General features: G+C 45.7%; 1 protein-coding gene across 1 annotated transcript in view; it reads right to left on the reverse strand.

The window, feature by feature from the left end:
• ARFGEF2 (ADP ribosylation factor guanine nucleotide exchange factor 2) overlaps positions 1-5637 on the reverse strand; it is a 101169-nt gene extending 95532 nt beyond the window's left edge. The window contains exon 1 of the mRNA XM_059132888.1: positions 5337-5637. Coding sequence (XP_058988871.1) covers positions 5337-5457 — 121 coding nt within the window. The 5' untranslated portion in view covers positions 5458-5637. The remainder of the gene's footprint in view (positions 1-5336) is intronic.
• Between the last annotated feature and the right edge of the window lie 9972 nt (positions 5638-15609).

The following is a 15609-nucleotide window of genomic DNA, read 5'->3' on the forward strand; positions in this document are numbered from 1 at the left end:
CTAATCAAGATGCCAGAATTTGCTAAAATTAAAGGCTATTCTGTATTTCAACAGAAAGCTTACTTTACTTGCCATGACAATTTAGGGATTTTTATTTTTATTTTTTTGAAGATATTATTTATTTATTTGAGAGAGAATGAGTGAGAGAGAGCATGAGAGAGGAGAAGGTCAGAGGGAGAAGCAGACTTCCCAAGGAGCTGGAGCCCGATGCGGGACTCGATCCTAGAAGTCCGGGATCATGACCTGAGCCGAAAGAAGGCAGTCGCTCAACCAACTGAGCCACCTAGGCACCCCAATTTAGGGATTTTTAAAAATATTTTTCAAATTTTGCACTTAGGTTCTTCCTAATGGTGAGAATAATTATTTTGAACACATTAAAGAAAAAAAATCATCATCAAATGGAGGACAAAGTGATTCACTTTTTTATCATATGGATGTATAAATGTTAAATTTTTTTTTGCACATTAATACACAACTAAGACTTATGAATGTATTCTCTCAATTGGCTCCTTCCTAGTGACATTTAAACTAGTTCAAGTTTTTCCTACTTTAAAAGAAGGAGGGAAAAAACCTCCTAGGATCCACATCACCAGCCTCCCCTTCACACCATGGCCAAACTCTGGGAAACAGCTGTCTGTGCTCTGTTTCCCCACCTCCCACGCAGGCTTCAACCACTCCATGCTGGTTTGTACCTTCACTGCATCACCTCAAGAGCTCCAGCTGGCATCACCGAGGACCCCCATGCCTCTGAATCCCAAGTAGGAAACAGAGAAGCAAACTAAAACTGGATTTTACGATTTCTATCTCAGAACAGAGCACGTGTTAGAGCTCTTTCCCATCTGGCTGTGCAGATGTGGGCAAGATGTCCTCTGAGCCTTGGTCCCCCTTTGCCTGAGGCACCCAAAGACAGACACCAATACAACATCACAGGAAACTGGGGCAGTTTCCGGTTTTAGAATTAATCAAAGGCAGTTTATTGCGGATGAAGAGAGTTGTCCTAAATCAGAACACTTCATAACTGAAATGAAGCTTATGGGACTTAAGCTTGCTATTTATTTATTTATTTATTTATTTTTGGGGGGTGGGGGAGAGGACATAAGCTTTTTACCTTCATTTATTTCTTTCCATTAGTCCCTAAGTTAAAGTAAACCAAAGACATATGCAGCAAAAAGATGCAGGAAAAAAAGCTGTCATCTTCTTGACTAGAGTCTTCAAATACACCCCAAAATTCAACTACAGAAAATATGGTCTCACTTCTTATCAAACGTTTTACTTAATGAAACCTCAAAACCTTCCTGCAGTGCAACTGTTTAAAGACTCCGTCGAGTATGCTGTATACACTTTCATTTGGAGAAGCAGTGCAGCACGACAGTAAATGGTTAAGATCTTAAGATCTGGCTCTGGAGCCGGACCGCCAGGGTTCCGTCCTGGATCCATGGCTTACTGGCTGAGTAATGCTGGCCAGCTTCTCTGGGCCTCAATGAGGATAATAATAGTAAGAACTAAACTGCATGTAAAGCACATGGCATTGTGCCTGGAACATAGAAAAGCTTAGTACATGGTAGAGAGCAATAGTTATTATATAACATGTGATTTTAAAAACTGACTCAATTGGTTAATAAATGATGTGTCAGGGTAGCTTCATCATGGTAATAAGTGTTCCACTCCGGTGAGGGATGCCAGGAATGGGACAGTCTGTGCATGTGTGGGGGCAGGGCCACATGATAATTCTCTGTACCTTCTGTGCAACTCTGCTGTGAACCTAAAACTGCTTGAAGAAAATATATATTTTTTTAAATCACTGTTTCATATGAAAACATAAATTATGTTTACCATTTTTCTATTTTCTTGATAATGACTAAGAATGACACCTACTCATTATAGAACACTCAGCCCTTGCTTAGCAATCCGTACCGATTAAGTTATTAAGTATGATATTGAATCTCTTATCAAATATACATGAAAAGAATACCGTTAGAACAATTTAGTTCTAACGCTTTCCAGATTTCCGGACAGATTTTTCCATACTCAACTTAAAAAACTTTAGATTATCTTGTCAAGTCTCCAAACTCCAAGTACTATCATTTAAAGAGGGATCATGAGAGAAAACAGCCCTGAAGACAGTTATGAAAGGGAGGCTTTAGTGCTTTTCACAGGTTTTCTGTGCCCCGATGGAGGGCCAAAAGGTTCAAGATTATTAATATACATCAAAGCTTCGTTAACAAGGTAAAGAGCAACAATATCGCTGGGTGATGAATCCTTTTACAGGTTATTTAAATATCTCCAGATAAAGGTTGGAAGGACACAGTCTCCTAACTGGGCATTCTGTATCTGCGCATTTGGCATTCAGTGCAGATAAACCACTGAGATTACTCCAAACCTGTCCATCCCAATCACCACTGTTTTTACAAGGGACAAGCCCTGTTTTCATTGAACTTAGCAAGTTAACGTTCCAATAAACAGAGCCTCCTAGTCGTGTAATTACATTCTTATTTATTGCATCTACAAACCACATAGAGCAATAAGTCATTCCTAACTGAGGAACCCATGCAGGTGAAGAACACCAAGCCGGAGCGCTCAGTTTCTGTGACGTGTGGCAGCTTAAACTAATAATAAAAAACAACAGCAAGGCTTTACAGAGCAACGACTGACTACATGCCAAGTTCCTTAGAAATGTCAACTAACTTCACCTTTATAATAAGTCAATGAGGAAGGTATTAATACCTATCCAAGACCACAAAGATAAGAAGTGGAAGGCAAAGTGATTTGAACTCAAGCAGTCTCGAGTCCAGAGAACACAGTCCTAACCTCTGTACTTACGATGCAGTCCCTGCATCCCTGATCCTGTCCCACAGTATCACAGCTGCTTCCTCTAAGTGCTCTCTATCATCTAAGCATTTCAACTTTGAGCGGTCATTTACGGTTCCTCTTATCAAAATGCATGACAATCTACACGTGGTAATCTCTAAAACGCCAGCCACACTGCAACACTTCTTATACACAAGCTCATGCTTAAGCTTGTTCCAGCTATTCTGGGCACAAGGGATGCAGAATGAACTATCACCGTGTACTTTGATGTAGGTTTTCTATTGCTTATAAATAATAGCCATTTCTATTTAACAGCAATGACACAATTACTCTCTTAAAAAAGACGGCCAGTTTAGCTAACGCTGTGCATAGGTTCCCTTGTAATAGTTCCTATTAGCCAATTTGATGGCAATGATAACACACCCTGTCTTTTGGTTACTCATTTAACCTATAGCCAAATTACTTTTTATAAAGCTCTTTAAGATTTTATTTATTTATTTATTTATTTGAGAGACAGTAGCATGAGCAGGAAGAGGCAGTCAGAGGGAGAGGGAGAAGCAGACTCCCCCGCTGAGCAGGGATCCTGACACAGGGCTCAATCCCAGGACCTGAGCTGAAGGCAGCCACTTAACCAACCAGATGCCCCATATATCAGTTCTTTCTTACAATTCACTACTAAAACATTGAACATGCATTACACAGTTTGGGTTGGAAAAACCTGAACCTCTGAACAAAGATATGATGCAAAAGTATCTAACAAGCTCTCACTGTTTTGACCCTTTATGACCCATAAGACAATTTTATAAGTAGGTTCCAACAATGGGATATACAGTTTGATGAAAATCTTATGTCAGGTCTTCTGAAGGAGGAATGAAAACATCTCTGTCAGATTACTATTTTTAAATTTCTGCAACAATACTCTTAAAGTAATATGGAGAGGCGAGAATCCAGGCAGATTTGAAAATGGAGTTATAAGTATTGGGTTTTTGTGTAACAAACTGCTTTGTAGTGCTTATCCTGCATTCCTGATAAAACAATATCCAACAGTTAGCCTTGATTTTCTGAACAGAAAAGCTTTACAAATCCAAATCTTAGTAAATTCCTCCAATTGATCCTGGATTTCACAGGACTAACATCTAAGCAACAACCACCTCTCCATTAATAGTTCTTGACCCTTGAGGGAGCCTCAGACCCTTCTGAGAACCAGATGAAAGCCATGGACCTTCCCCCCAAGAAATGCAGAGTTCACAAGCTCGTCCCTAGGCCTCAAGAAAAGAATTCCAGCACTATACCTCATACCAAATGTAGTGAGAAAAGTTATGGCAACTCTCTGACAGAAAAATCAAATTTTCCATTTACTCAGTCAATTTGTTAGGAAAAAACAAGTCTTTTTACAGATTCCAAACCAAAGGCATGGGAAGGGGGGGTGAATTAGCTTGAAGCTAGCCCTGGGCAAATGTATTGATCCTAACTGCACTGAACTCTCTCTTCTCCAGAAACTCCACATGATGGGTACTTCTTGCCTTTCAGGACTCAGCACAAATGTCACCTCCTCAGAAAGAATTACTTTCTTGACAACCTATCAAAAGCAGTCATCAGGCCCTCTTTATCACATCTTGCTGTTTGACTTTCACATAAGTATTTATCAGTATTCAAAAACGTCTCATTATTTTTTTGTTGTTGCTTCTCCTTTTAGAGTATAATCACCACAAGGGTAAATACCTTGTCTGTCTTGTCCCCTACTGTACCCTCAGTGCCCATCACAGAGCCTAGCAGACAGTGGGCATTTGATAAATATTTCAATGATCAAAACTAAAAGACAGCATGTTGATGTTGTAATCAACTACCAAGGGTTTAACTAGCTATGAGTTAGAGTTCTCATCCTCTTTCTGCAATCTGTGGGTCCATTCAATCAACACCTACCACGTGCCAGGCACTACTGCAGGTGCAGGGGGTCCAGCAGTGAATAAAACAGACAAGTCTCTTTGCCCTCACAGACCCTCTATTTTAGTGAACTGCCCGCAATAAGGAGATCTCTTGCACCTATCTAGGAAGTGTAGAATATGACGGAATTATGGGAGAGCCCCAAATGAAAAGAAAAACATTCTCCAATCCGGGACTTCGAAAGCAAGCCTCAGGGGTTTCCCTAAACCAGTTGAGCAGCTCTTCCCACCTGCTCTGCTCACGTGGGGAACCCTAACTAGAAGATAGCAAGTAAAGAAAAAACTTGGGGCAAGGGCTTCTGCTTCTGAGGGTGGTGAGGGGGAGGAACCAGGAAACAGGACGGCAAGGAGTCGTGGCAAGAGCCCTGGGCTGGGAAGCTGGAGAGCTAGTACCAGCTTGTCACTAACTTGCTAGGTGACCTTGGGCCAGTCCCGAGCTGCCAGGGCATCTGCTTCCCCCGGGTATCATAAGAGGGCCAGGAAGGTGGGATTCGAGGTCGGGGGAGGTGGAGGCCAGGAGGCCGGGCGGGGTAACGGCCGGCGTGGGGAGGCCGGCGCGGGGCCGGGCCGGAGCGGCTCACCCACCGAGCGCCACCTGGCAGGCCCTGCGCAGCTGGGAGTGCTGGGGCCGCTTCACCTCCTTGTCGGCTAGGATCTTCTCCAGGGCCCGGGACACGAACATGCTCTTGGTCTGGCTCTCCTGCATGGCCCCGGCCCGGCGGGGGCTGGCAGCCCCGCGGGCGGGCGGCGCGAGCAAGCGGGCGAGAGAGGCTGCGGGCCCGGCGTCCCGGCCAGCACCGGCCGCGTCCGTCCGCGCCGCCCCGTCAGGAAGCTACGCCGCGGCCCCACGGCGCCGCCATGTTGGAGCGCGTCACGTGACCACGTGACTGGCGGGGCCGCTACGGCCGCCGCGCGTCTGTCGACCCCGTGACCTCCTGCGGGGCGGGGCCTGCGGCTGGGGGTGGGGCCCGCTGGGCAAGGAGGGGCGGGGCGAAAGAGAGGAGTGGGGGAAAAAGGTGGGGTAGGCGAGTGGAGGTGAGGGGCTGAGGGGAGAGAGGAGGTGGGAAGAGGAGAGCTCAGGAGAGGAAAAGAGGGGAAAGGAGGTGAGGAGAAGGAGAGAAAATACGGGGAGGAGGGGACATTGGGAGAAGGGAAGAGGAATGAAATGGAAGAGGAAGTGGGGTGGGGGAGAAGTGTGAGAGAACGGCGGGAAAACACGGAGGGAGAAGGAGAGAGGAAAGGAAAGGAACGGGCGGAGGGAAAGAGGAGGTGAAGCGAAGGCCGGAGGAGAAGGGGTATTCATGGACGCTCTTAGACACAGGGTCTCGCAGTGCCTGTTGGCGGGGTGCACCCCCTCCGCCCCACTTCCCGTCGCAGCCGTGGAGCCCAGGCCCCGCCATCCAGTTCAATGAACTGTGCGTTTCGTGCCGCCTCCGTGCACCTCCCTTCGGAGTGTGTCCGTCCACGTTCATAAACCTGTGGTTCTCCTCGGTGGTGTGCATGGGGCAGGGGTGTTAGGGGCGTCTCACAGGAAGAAACGGGGATCAGCAGTGTCCCACAGTCTTCAAGTGAGTGTAAGGAGACAAAAGTCTGGCCGCAGGGCCCCTTGCCTTCGATCCCACCGCCAGTGATGTCACACCCCCTGCATCCCTCCCAGGGAGCCTTGGTGCTGAGCAGGGTTCCTGCAAGGACAGAGTCTTTCTTGAAAACCCCAGCAACTTCCCAGGCAGTCATGCTCAAATGCTCTGGTCTCAGCTCAAACATCTCAGGAGGCTCTCCCTGACCGCTGGGTGTACAGGACCCCCACGCCCCTCCCCATTGAATGTGTTTTTACAACACTTTCTGGACTTAAGCACTTACCGACTTACATGTTGTCAGACTAGGGTATAGGCTGCAGAGGGTCAGCATTCTCCCCAGGGCCTGGTCCAGAGCCAGGTAGAATGCTTCATGGCCATAAATTCCATAGGTGTAGTGCAGCTTTGTAGCTCTTCTCATCAGGAAGTCAAGTTTGTTTCTCTACCCCCTTGGAGCAGTTTTGTGGCTTGTCTTGACTAATGGAATGTGGTGAAAGTGAGCCTGGGCAGCAAGAGGCCTCAGATGCTCAGGAACGTACTGAAGAAAGAGCACAGAGAGAGAGAGGTCCTGTCCTCCCAGTCGTCCCAGAGCCCCCAGCCCCACCAACTCACCAGCTGATTGCAGCACCTTGAATAACCCTCGTGAGGCCAGCAGAACTTCACAGCCAAGCCACAGAATAGCAGAAAGCAACACATTTTTGGTAGGCTGACCCACTATATTTGGGGGTTGTTTGTTACACAGCAGTGCATCACTGAGAAACCTCTCAATCCATACGTGTCAAATGAATGAGTAAATGAATGGATGTGTGAGACACTCCAACAAAGCAGTACATGCCACAAACTAATATGTTTTGTGCCATCCCCCACAGTGAGGTCAGGCCATGTCACTTCCTGCTGAAAACCCACAGTTACTCTCAATTGCCCTTGGAATGGACTCTAAGAATCTCACCATGCCTGACTTCTCTGCCCTCATATCTCTTTTCCCTTCTTCCTCCTCAGGACTCTGGCACCGTTCTGGATTCGTTTTTCTTCCTCTTAATGGCTTGGCTTACGTGCCTCCTAGTCCATGCTTCTCAATGAAGCCATTACCAACCCGAGGGACCTTTTGAAATTTTATTTTCATGAGTGGGGAGCAGATTGCTTGACAACATCCTCTAGAGAGCTGGACAATCCTATGTAGTCTCGTGTGGCTTCAATAGATATTCTTGGAGGTGAAAAGCCTATTAATTGTCACCTGAACCTAGAACGTATATCTGCTTGACATATAAACATAAAGCATTTTTCGTAGCCTGAATATATATCGAATTTTCCAGGAATGCGACTATTACTGTAGTTCAAAAGAAAACTGCATTTTGTCTGGAACTTTACCAAATGTTGCTCTCCATTTCAAAACCACATTACTACCATTTGTGCCGGCTCTGGTATTTGAGTTGCCACAACAGCACCTCTGACCACTCTGCAATGGTCATGATCCAGGGAATTCTACTTTTAGGTTCCGGCATCTGACGGCTTTATTTTATCTCTTACTGTAATTGTGCCTTGGCATTTATATACTGGAATGAATTTGCAGATTGTACATCTCTTTCCTTTTGTTTTGTCTTTGTTTCTTGTTACTTCTTTTAAAAAAAGATTTTATTTATTTATTTGAGAGAGAGAGTGAGCAAGAGAGAGAGAACACAAGCAGAGGAGGGGCAGAGGGAAAGGGAGAAGCAGGCTGCATACTGAGCAGAGAGCCCAACGCAGGGGTCCAATCCCAGGACCCGGGATCAAGACCTGAATCGAAGGCAGATACAACCAACTGAGCCACCCAGGTGTCCCTTTTGTTAACTTTTTAAAATTACATGTGTGGAAAGAATCTGTTATCTACGAATTTTGTTTCAGAATAGTCAACAGAGGGCTTGTGATTATAAAAAAAGGAGTACAGTGTCTGTTGGGGTTGGAAAGCATATCTGGCTGACATCTTCCCGTCATTCTGTTCCCAGCTCCAGGGTCACCCACGAGGGAGGCATTCACCAACCTCCCGCACCACTGGATTCCATGTCATCTTGATTTATTTTTTTTATCACACGAAACTCAATTTGAAATGGGGGTATTTATTTATTTGTATATTATTTATTGCTGCATCATTACCTGAGCCTGTAAAACTACCTGAACACTTAATGGCTGAAACTCAAACATTTATTGGAGCACCTGGGTGACTCAGTCTGTTGGGTATTGAACTCTTGATTTTGGCTCAGGTCATGATCTCAGGGTCATGAGCTCGAGCCCCACATCAGGCTCTGCACTCAGTGGGGAGTCTGCTTAATATTCTTCCTCTCCTGCCCGTCTCCCCCAGCGCATTTGCTCTCGTTCTCTCTCTAAACAACATCAACAAACATTTATTGCCTCATAGTTCTGTGGAGTTTGAGAGCAGCTTGGGTAGTTCTGGCTCAGGAACTCCCACTAGTGGTAGTCAAGCAGTCAGCTGGGGCTGTGGCCATCTGAAGGCTTGACTGGGGCTGCAGAAGCTGCTTCCAGGGTGGCTTACTCACATGGCTATTGGCTGCAGATTTCAGTTAGTTATCTTTGCAAAGAGCTGCTTGAATGTGCTTGTGACATGGCACCTCACTGTCCCCCTGCAAGGGATCCAAGAGGGGGAAAAAAAAAGATAGATAGAGAGAGAAGCCCCAGGAAGCTCCAGCAATGGTTCTATGACTAGGTGTCATAGACTAGGTGTCTCTGAGGTGGCTTACCATGCAGACTGGTCAAGGTCTATTGGAGACTGGACTGTGGTTGATGTAAATGTCAGTGGTGCAGTTTTGCGATGGGGAATGACATTTGGCAAAGTTCTAGACAAAATATAGTTTTCCCTTGATTTGCATAGAGTTGCTTTAGAAGTGAGTGACTAAGTCCAGCCCACACTGAAGAGGAGAAAAATTAGGCTTCCCCTTTTAAAAGAAAGGTCTGTTTTCACATGAGTTTGTTTGCTTATTTTCTCCTCTTCCCCAGGTCGAACATACATCCAAATAGAGACATTGACTGTCTTGCTCACAGCTCTATGCCACAGCACGTAGGAGGTGCTCAGTAGCTATTTATGGATGAATGGAGGTGGGTGGTTTGGGGTCCACAGGATTTAATAATTTCATTAGCGACTTCTGTATTTCTATGGTAGACATAGTAATGGTCCCCAAAGATAGCCACATCTCAATCTCCTGAACTTGTGAAGCTTACAGAGCAAAAGGGACATTTTTCTGTTTTGTTTTGTTTTTTAAGATTTTATTTTATTTATTTATTTTTTTTTTTGTTAGAGAGAGAGAGAGCATGAGCAGGGGGTAGGGGTAGAGAGAGAAGCAGACTCTCTGCTGAGCAAGGAGCCTGACACGGGGCTCAATTCCAGGACCCTGTGATCACAACCTGAGCCAAAGCAGACACCCAATTGACTGAGCCACCCAGGCACCCTGTTTCTGGTTTGTTTTTTGTTTGTTTGTTTTTTTGTTTTTTTTACTAATCTCTATGCCCAGCATGGGGCTTGAACTCACAACCCTGAGATCAAGAGTCACATGCTCTGCTGACTGAGCCAGCCAGGCACCACATGAAGGGAACTTTGAAGGCGTGATTAAGTCAAGGGTTTTGAAATGGGGAAATCATCCTAAATTACCTGGCTGACTTAAAAAATCATAAGAGTCCTTATTAGAGGGACACATGAGGGCCAGTGTCAGAAGAAGGTGAGATGTTGGAAGTGGAGGTGGCGGTGATGTGGGACGACAAGCTGAGGAACACAGGCAGCCTCTAGAAGCTGGAAAAGGTGGAGAAATACGATCTCTCTTGGTGCCCCCAAAAGGAACACCACCCTGCTGGGGTGTCTGGATGGCTCAGTCAATTAAGTGGTTAAGCACCTGTCTTCAGCTCCCATCATGATCCTGGCGTCCTGGGATGGAGCCCCGCATCAAGCTCCCTGCTCAGTGGGCAGCATTCTTCTCCTGCTCACCCTTCTGTGTGTGCGCTCTCTCTCTCTCTCTCAGTCAAATAAATGAATAAAATCTTAAAAAAAAAAAAGGAAGACAACCCTGCTGATCCATTGTACACCTCTGGCCTCCCAAACAATGAGAGAATAAATTGGTGTTAAGCCACTAAATTTGTGGTATTTTGTCACAGAAGTTAAATTTGACTTTCAGGTAAACCAGGAATACTTTTTTTGAGTGTAAGTATGTCTCATGCAATAACTGGGACATTGTTATATTTTTTTAAAAATCACCTGAAATTAAAATGCCTGAAATTAAAATATAGTACAATATTTTGTACAACATTACATATTGTTAATATTAACAATATTAAATTATTAATTTTATAATGAAACAAAATTAATAATTATAAAATAATTATAAGAATATAAAAATATAAAAATAAATACATAAAAATATAAATAAATAAAAATTATTATTATTAAATCATTAAAAATATTAAAATATTATATATAAATATATGAAATATATAAAAATAAATACATAATATATAAAATATATATAAAATATTGAACTATATTAAAATATTGTTATATTTTTTAAAAATCGCCTGAAAAAAAATGCCTGAAATTAAAATATAGCTGGAAGGAATATATACATATATATATATATAAAAACTAGGGGGGGTGCCTGGCTGGATCATTTGGAAGAACACGCAACTCTTGATCTTGCGGTCATGAGTTCAGGCCCTGCGGTGGGTGTAGAGATTACATAAAAAATAAAATAAATCAGGGCGTCTGGGGGGCTCAGTCGGTTAAACGTCTGTCTTCGGCTCAGGGCATGATCTCAGGGTCCTGGGATAGAGTCTCACATCAGGCTCCCTGCTCAGCAAGGGAGCCTGCTTCTCCTTCTCTCTCTGTGCTCTCTCTTTCTCTCTCACTCTCTATCTCAAATAAATAAATAAAATCTTAAAAAAAATAAAATAAAATGAAACAATACAATGAAACTGGATATATTGGGTTTTATCTAACAGCCAGAAGCCATATTGGACCCATGAGGCAACGTGAAACAGAAGTTTTCCTCAGCAGAGCAACAAGAGTGAAGGTGCCTGGGTCCCTGACATTCTGGAGAGCTTTGCCGGTTCTGGGGTGCTTACCTATTGGCTTTTACACGAGGTAGACATAAGCACCTTTTATTTTTTAGTTCCCTGTCTCTTGCCTCTGAACGTAGTCCTACCTACTAAAATTGGCAGCCATCAGAGTGTGTTTTGACTCCTGCTTTCCTCTGAGTAATGTCTCAACTTCGTAGCATGAGCCAGTCACCTGAGGCCCTGGTGGCTGTGCCTCCAGCTGGCCTTTCCGGCTGCTGGTCTAGTTTCTTCCTGGTACACACAGACTCTTCGTACACCTCACTGTCCCAGAGGGCTTGCCCCTGTAGCCCACAGAGCTCTTGTGTGTCTCTGTTCCCTTTGAAACATTTATTTTCCATGTTTGCTTTACGGCAAAACCCAAGTGCAGCCTCCCCTGATTCCTGTCCCAAGGCTGGGGAGGGTGCTTGAGGCAGAAGCCCTTTTGGTGGCAGCCTTCTATTTAGAGGAAGCTTCAGAGGTAGACTTGGAAGACTCTCTCCAAAAGAAGTTATGTATGTGGCAATTGTAGTCTGTTTGTGTACCTGTGTCCAGTCGCACTAAATAAATAAATAAATAAATAAATAAAGTCAACTTGTTTGGTGTAAATATTTAAGATGCCACCGTTATGGGGTTTTGCTCTTTGTTTGCCTCTGGATCACAGTTTGGACTCCCTGAGAAGAGGACCCAGAGACAAGGATTTGAGTGTGTTTAGGAGGTGATCCCAGGACACGTCCTGGGGGGGGGGGTGCGGAGATGGAGCCAATACAGGTGTGGTATCAAGCCAGTCACCCCCGAGGGTAATCTGGGGTCCCACCCCCCTGGAGAACTCCAGGAGCCAGTACAGAGGGACTCAGAGAAGAGATGAGAAAGCCGGGCCACCCATTCCTCTAGTTCCCATCTATTATCACCTAAGGGGTGCTTTGGGGCTTGAATTCTGCACCCCAGACTGACCAAGCCTGCAGCGTCCTCCAGCCAGGAGAGGTGAGTAGCCAGGGCAGATCGCTGGGCCCCCAACACTGCCTGCTATATGCTCTTTGGGTACTTTTTGTTTTTAAATATACCAGACCCTGGCCTGAGTGCTCTCCTGGGGCACGGAGGTGTGCTCAGCCAAGCACAGGGCAGACGGGAAGTGCCAGTGGGTTGATACTCTTGGGAGAGGCACCTAATGATGACCAGTGAGGTCTGAGGTGTGTTCTGCTATTTCCCAGAGGTCCTCAGGCTCCCTGGCCAGATTGCGCACCCCATCGAGGCTTCCTTCTCTTCCGTGTCTCACTTCCCCATTCACCTGCTGGTGCCTCCCAAATATAATATGGACACCCCAATCCTTACTTCAGAATGTGCTGGGGGGCCCAACTGTGGTCTACACAATGATAGCTGTCGTAGGACACCCAAGTCCTAATCCCCAGGACCTGTGAAAATGTGACCTAATGGGCAACGGGATGAAATTAAGGATTTTGAGATGGAAGATTATTCTGGATTATCTACATGGGCTAACTATAAATCACGAGAGTCCTGATAGGGCGTTTGGCTGCCTCAGTTGGTTAAGCAACTGACTCTTGGTCTCGGCTCAGGTCATGATCTTGAGGTCCTGAGTTGGAGACCAGCATCTGGCTCTGGGCTCAGTGGGGAGTCTGCCTGGGATTCTTTCTCTCACTTTCCCTCTGCCCCTCACCCTCTTTCTCTAAAATAAAACAAGACAAAGCTTTAAAATAAAAAAGAGGGCACCTGGGTGGCTCAGCGGGTTAAGCTGCTGCCTTCGGCTCAAGTCATGATCTCAGGGTCCTGGGATCGAGTCCCACATCAGGATCTTTGCTCAGTAGGGAGCCTGCTTCCCCCTCTCTCTCTGCCTGCCTCTCTGCCTACTTGTGATATCTGTCTGTCAAATAAATAAATAAAATCATAAAAAAATTTAAAAGAGTCCTTATAAGTGAAAGAGGCAGAGGCAGAGAAGGGAGCAGTGATAGAAACAGAAGTCAGAGGGATGCTGTTGCTGGCTTTCTGCGAGCCAAAGGACGAAGGGGCCTCTAGAATTTGGAATAGGCAGGAAAACAGATTCTCCCCTAGAACTTCTAGAAGGGAACACAGCCCTACCAGCACCTTGAATATGGCCCAGTGAGACCCATTTCAGACTTCTGACTTCTAGAACTGCCAGGTAATAAATTTATAGTATTTTATTTGTTACAATTTACCCCCAAATCTTAGCGGCTTAAGACAACAATTTATTACTTCTCATCATTCTGGGCTTGCCCAGGATCAGCTGGGTGGTTGTTCTGTTGTGGGTGGTGTTGGCTAGATCAGCAGCTGGCAGGGATCACACAGGCCTGGGATATCCAGAATGGTTTGCTAGCACATCTGGCACCTTGTGGGGGACAGCTGAGGTCCTGGGACAGCTGGGGCCGCTGGCCTCTCTCCCCTAGACTCAGGGTCTGTCCCAGTGTGACCTCACTGTGTGGCCTCCCGGCAGGGTATCCAGCCTTCTCATGAGGAGGCTCAGGGTTCCTCAAAGTGCAAAAAATGAAGCTACTAGTCCTTTCTAAAGCTGAGTCTTTGGAAGGCCCAGCATCCTTTCTGTTGCATCCTATGGGGTAAGTCAAGGCAGGAGATCAGGCCAGAATGGATGTTTGAAGAGCCACGCGGGGCAAATGAATACAAAGACATGGCTGATGACTGTCATTTATAACAACAGCTGCCACACGGCTCTTTCCCAAATACCCGAGTTGTCTCCTGGGACTGAAAACAGTGAAAAAATTCCACCCATTTGGCAAATCCCACCCATCTGATGCACTGCTAAAGAGGGCAGATGCCAGATGCACGTTGTCTGCGTTTGAATCTTGACTTCTACTTGCGGGCTGGGTCACCCCAGGGCCAGTTACTCATACTTTCCTGTCTCGGTTCCCTTATCAATGCCTTCATCGTGCAGTGCCTGGCTTGTGGCGTGTCTTGTGAGAATACAAGTCAATGTGTAGCAAGCCCTTCACACAGCACGTGGCCTGTAGCAGGTAGTCTATGCTGGCCCCGGAGGGCCAGTTTTTTACTTTATCTGCAGATACCTGCTGGGCAGAGCCTGGTCTGCAGTTCGAGAGGGGATACAAAGAGGAAAAGGCAGGGTTTCCAGAATTGTATGCTTTATTATTGTTGGGGGGAGCTGCACTTAGAAAATAAGACACAATCAAGGTTGAAATGACACAAGAAATAAAGTATGGCATAGGCAGATCCCTAGATACAGAAAGAGGGTCAGTGGTTTTCAGGCACTAAGGCGGGGGGGTGGGGGGTGGGAGTGACTGCCCATGGCAGTTTCTTTTGCAGGCAATGAAGATGTTCTAAAATTAGATGGCGGTCATGGTTTCACAACTCGGAGTATACCAGAAAGCCCTGAATTGTACACCTTTAAAGGGATAAGTTGTATGACACATGAATTCAATCTCAACAAAGCTGTTTAAGATCAAGACAACACAGGGGACAAAAAAACTCCACGATGTGGAAATCTGGGAGCTCAGAGAGGCTCGTTTACCCAGTGCTTCCCACTGCTCAGGACTCTTCTACATGCTTTGCTTCAGTGAACTCATCTAGTCCTCACAACTACCCCAGGAGATGTGTATGAATATCAGCCCCTTTTACAGAAGAGAAAACTGAGGCTGTCTGAGCCCTCTTGTCCAAGGCCACACCATTTAGGGGAGCCACAGGGCAGGAGCAGGATATGGGCGGCGCTTTGGCCTAACTTGGGTGGAGAGGAGAGGGGCAGACCTTTGCTTCTGTTCCAACAGCTTATGGTTCTTGTATTCTGTTCTAGGTCCTGGGGACCCTGCAGGGAACAAAATGCCCGAGTCCCTACCTTCACTGAACTTAATTTCTACTGTGAAGAAACAGATGATAAACACGTAAACTAATGTGGGGTCTGGTTAAAGCCTTATGGGTGTATTTTGAATTTTTACCGGGAATTAGTTGGGTGGTAGTTTTTTTTTTTTCTTGTAAAGATTTTATTTATTTATTTGACATAGAGAGAGACAGCAAGAGAGGAAACACAAGCCAGGGGAGAGGGAGAGAGAGAAGAAAGCTTCCTGCCAATCAGGGAACCCGATATAGGACCTAGGACCCCGAGATCATGACTGGAGCTGAAGGCAGATGCTTAACAACTGAGCCACTCAGGCATCCCTGTGGTGGTAGTTTTAAAGTATGTCCACAACATCCACACTCTGCTTTGAAACTCAGTGGGC

Source organism: Mustela lutreola, chromosome 9 (genome assembly GCF_030435805.1).
Source record: "Mustela lutreola isolate mMusLut2 chromosome 9, mMusLut2.pri, whole genome shotgun sequence".
In the NCBI taxonomy this organism is placed as follows: domain Eukaryota; kingdom Metazoa; phylum Chordata; class Mammalia; order Carnivora; family Mustelidae; genus Mustela; species Mustela lutreola.